This window comes from Austrofundulus limnaeus, unplaced genomic scaffold (genome assembly GCF_001266775.1).
Source record: "Austrofundulus limnaeus strain Quisiro unplaced genomic scaffold, Austrofundulus_limnaeus-1.0 Scaffold1774, whole genome shotgun sequence".
In the NCBI taxonomy this organism is placed as follows: domain Eukaryota; kingdom Metazoa; phylum Chordata; class Actinopteri; order Cyprinodontiformes; family Rivulidae; genus Austrofundulus; species Austrofundulus limnaeus.
Window position 1 is genome coordinate 42541 of NW_013954176.1, and position 4230 is coordinate 46770.

Genomic DNA, 4230 nt, shown 5'->3' on the forward strand with positions numbered 1-4230 from the left:
TTGTATCAGTAAGCAATAATGTTTGCATAGAAATCTGTGATTCATTGCATGTTTTTGTTCCTTGTTATGTATATAAGTGTTACAAATGAAATGAATAAATTTCTAAATTAAAAAAATATTTAAGTAGCAATATCAACAAAACAGCAGGTCAGATTCAGTAAACTGGATGCAGCTGTCTACAGTAACACCTGAAATCAGGATATTTTGAAAATAAGACTAGAACCAGCTCAGTAATCAGAAACATTAAGACATTTTAGCTTTAAATTGTGGCTCATAAATTCTGAAATAAAGCTCTTGCCATATTACTAAGACTGCGAATGACTGAGTTACAGTAAGTTGATATGTTTTCTAAGGTGGTGTGTAAACGACATCTTTTACCTGACGAAAACTAAAGTGAATGGACTGAAACGATGTCATTGTCTTACCCCTGAACGACGAAGCTAAAAGACTTTGAAGGAACTGAATGTTGTTGGTAGATCCATCGAAGACACCTGGTGAATGAATAAATAACCCTGATGAAAATATGGTCTCGTACCATTAGAAGATTACAGGCCGACCATAAAACGTTGGCACACAGTAGCTTGGACATAAGAAGACTAAATATAAAGTCGGACAAGACTCTAGAAAGCTTTTTTTTTTCATGGTTTCATTAGAAACTAATTAGTGTACATCCATTGTCTTTTTTTGGTTTTCTAAACTGCCTAAGCTTAGATGATAAAARGTTGCATTCATGATGAAATCATAATAAAAACTTGTTTTCTACTTTTACTCTACCAAKGTATTCAAATCTATGTCCTAAGACCAGACTTTGTGTTTTCAAATGAAGTTATTCCCTCCGTTAGTGATGAGTTTTTCCCTCTTCTTGAGTCTCTTTAGCAGACAGGAAGTGATCCCTAAAGCTCCGCCCTTTAAAAAACGAACAAAGTTGTCTCCCACCAATGGTCCCATAGCGAACAGCCCCGGCTCCTTAATGCACTCAAAAGTGTAAGGGTTGATGTCGATGATGTTTTGCTTGCAAGAGATTGGCCTTGTTGGATCCTGACCCAAGTACTGACCCTGGCCTTTCAAAAAAAACAAGTTCGGGTTGGTCCCGATCAGCACCAGGGCCATGGAGATCTTGAAGGCCTTCAGCGAGTTTTTCCCCTGCAGCAGACACTTCGTATCGGACTGGAANCTAATGTTACAACTAACCATGGATCCCTTTAATAAATTAAAACTCTAGCATTATTTAAAAAGAATTCATATCATCCACCACTTTTCATGTTAAGGTTTAAAATTAAAACCATTTTATGTTGGGAAATGACCAAGTTGTGGTTGTTTTGAACAAATCTCAACAGCAACCTTCTGCATGAGAACCTGTCTTCAGAGGATGTGGTGTAAACTACCCTCAGACCGACCCACATCACGTTATAGGTCACATCTGTAACACTGACTGAACTGAAGCTATATTTGTGTGTTGGTTGGTTTTTAAGTTAGCTGGATGTGGAAGACAACTTCTACTGGTTTGACTCCAACAGTTAATCAGTTGTAGGACTACAGTCAATGATTAGTTCCTGCAAGGCTTTTTTTATTTAATTTTTTACTAGTTCATGAAACACTCAAACATGCATGATTAGCTACCTTTGCCTTTCAGTGACAGATGATAAAAGGTGCTTCCTACCACGAATGACACCTGGAGATTTTGAAGATATTTTAACTCACATGAACAATAAGGTTTGTGTGGGAGAGGCTGCGGTGTCTAGCTGATGTAAAACCTGCACCAGGATTTAAAACACATTTCAAGAACTGTTTAGTATTATTGGGACTTGCCATGCACTGGTAAATCCATTACTCTTCACCTAGTCTTTATTTATTTCTTTGTTCTTCTTCCACCACCTTTAATGCAGCTCAAACCGTAGCATGTACCCCCACAACAGTCACATCAAAATGACCGTCTTGGACTGGAGAAGTGTGCTATTCAACAACTTTTTGATTTGAATTATTACTGCAGAGAAATTAACTAAAAAATGCCCGCCACAAGTCCCGTTTTTTAGACATCCGGACCAGCAGAGGGCGCAATCCTGGCTGACGCAATTCGTACCGAATGTAACCCGTTCGGATTTTCAAAATAAGAGCGCAGTATCTACCACTGTACAATAATGTGCTACAAGAAATTTATTTAATATTTATAGTTTGTTTTCCGACGCAATTTGAATAGGATGTAACCCGTTTGGATTTTCAAAATAAGAGCGCAGTATCTAGTTTATTACTAAAAGTTGTACATTAATACTGCTGGTAACTTGACACAAACAGCTAACATTAGCTTATGACTCCATGCTTCATAATTAAATGGTAACTAGTGAATGTTAAAATGTTTACTAGTTGAAAGGAATCTGCTTTATTTGGTTGTGAAATAAAATATCCTTCCTAACAAAGATAAAAATAAGTGTATATAATTACTACACTGATCTAATGACATGTTTATGGACTTTAACACATTAATTAAATAAATTTAACTGGATATTGATGACCTTTGTTGACCTCTGAAGAGATTTTGATTTTAGGCAGTTCTTAGGGGTTTCTGGTTTTCCTGGGCCAAGTTTTGGTTCCAAGTTAGGCACACTTGGGCCAGCTCCATTTAAATTTCTACAGAAATTTTCTAGTTTTATTTAAAATAGTAAAAGTACTGAGTAATCAGGTTTTAAGAGTCCAGATTTGAAGGTTTTTTTTGTCCAACTACAAAGTTAAACACGCAGAAGAACTGAAGAAGCTGACCTAAAGACGCTGCGGTCAGTTTGATTTGAGAACATTAACTGGAAGCAGCTCTGACCTCTTGGTGATCTGTGCGGGCTGCTGCAGAACCCGGTCCAGCTCCAGGCCTTCGCTGTCCAGAAGACGCCTCAGGGTGATGTCAGCCAGCTGACAGATGAGCCCGAAGGCCTCGTCCAGGTTCAGGAACATGGAGAACTCCCTCTGCCGCTGCCGGGTGGTGACCCGGATGGCCTCGGTCATCAGAGCAGTGGAGAGCCGCTCCAGCTGTGTCACCTCTGCCCAGGGGATGACGAACTTCACTGGTGGAGGGAAAGGAACAGAAACCACTGTTTAAAGACTCCCTGACTGTACAGTTTTGTGTAAACGCTGTGCAGACCTTCCTTCCCCAGCAGGAATGAGTAGAAGGCCATGTGGTTGATGCTGAGGTAGAGGAAGCCCTGCCGAGGCACCCGGCCCTTCCAGCAGCAGCAGGAGAAGAACGTCACCAGTTTCTCAGAGGGAGGGAGGCTGAAGTGCCTCTCGAACTTCAGCAGCGCCTCCCGGAACTTCTCCGGATCCTCCTCCTGAGCCGCCTGGCGTCCTCGAGCCTCCTCTGCAATAAGACCCTGCAGAGGAGGCGATCTACGGTCAGCACTTCAGACAGCAGGGTTTTATTACAGTCATGTCTCTTAAAGGGTTTCTATGTTCACTGGCACCATCCAGACCTTCACTTTTCCTTTGACAAAGCCAGCAGCATCCTCTTTGTTCTCAAACACGGACAGAGAGTGAAGCAGGTTGTGGACCAGCCAGTCCCAGTGCTTGTTCACCTCCTCTGCAGCAGCTCCTGGTGAACACAGAGGTACAGCACCGTCACCCTGACCTGACGTCACGTGTCAAAGCAGATCACAGACCACTCACCGCTGGCGATGACCCAGCTGACCTGGGAGCCAGGAACCTGCAGCAGGATGCGGAAGGGTGTGACCCTGGCGTTGGAGTCCAGCACCGTGTCCAGCGCCCCCACCAGCAGACCTGCAGGGACCACAACACAGACGTTTCTGTCAACTGGAGACGGTTACTCCATAAATCAGTTCAGTTCGATAAGCATGAGCAGGATGTTTGGATGTGTTTTATTTGCAGACGGCATCTTTGCTTGGCTAAAAACATGGAAAAGATGCTGTAAACGATGGAAATGGAATTTGTAAAAGTACAAACTTAGTTTAAACATAATAAATTGTCATTAAATTTGGATAAAACAAATTACATGATATTTAGTAATAGAAAACAACTGATGCTCCATTTAGAGTAGAATGTGTTGAGATCTGTAGTCAGTGAGGTGAAGTTTCTGGGAGGTCTTTAGCTACGTTCACACTGCAGGTCTTAATGCTCAGTTCAGATTTTTTTGAAAAAATCCGATCTTTTTGTGTGAACGTCCACATTACATTTTAAATATGAACGTTCACATTACATTTTAAATGTGAACGTTCACATTACATTTTAAAT

At 41.3% G+C, this 4230-nt stretch overlaps 1 protein-coding gene across 1 annotated transcript in view; it reads right to left on the reverse strand.

Annotated features, from left to right (window-relative positions):
* The window catches only part of tbc1d8 (TBC1 domain family member 8), a gene marked incomplete in the record, with an annotated part of 36360 nt that overhangs the window by 30069 nt on the left and 2061 nt on the right, over window positions 1-4230 (reverse strand). Inside the window, 4 exon segments of the mRNA XM_014033570.1 lie at window positions 2810-3050; window positions 3128-3356; window positions 3456-3574; window positions 3649-3759. Of these exon segments, the coding sequence (XP_013889024.1) occupies window positions 2810-3050; window positions 3128-3356; window positions 3456-3574; window positions 3649-3759 (700 nt within the window).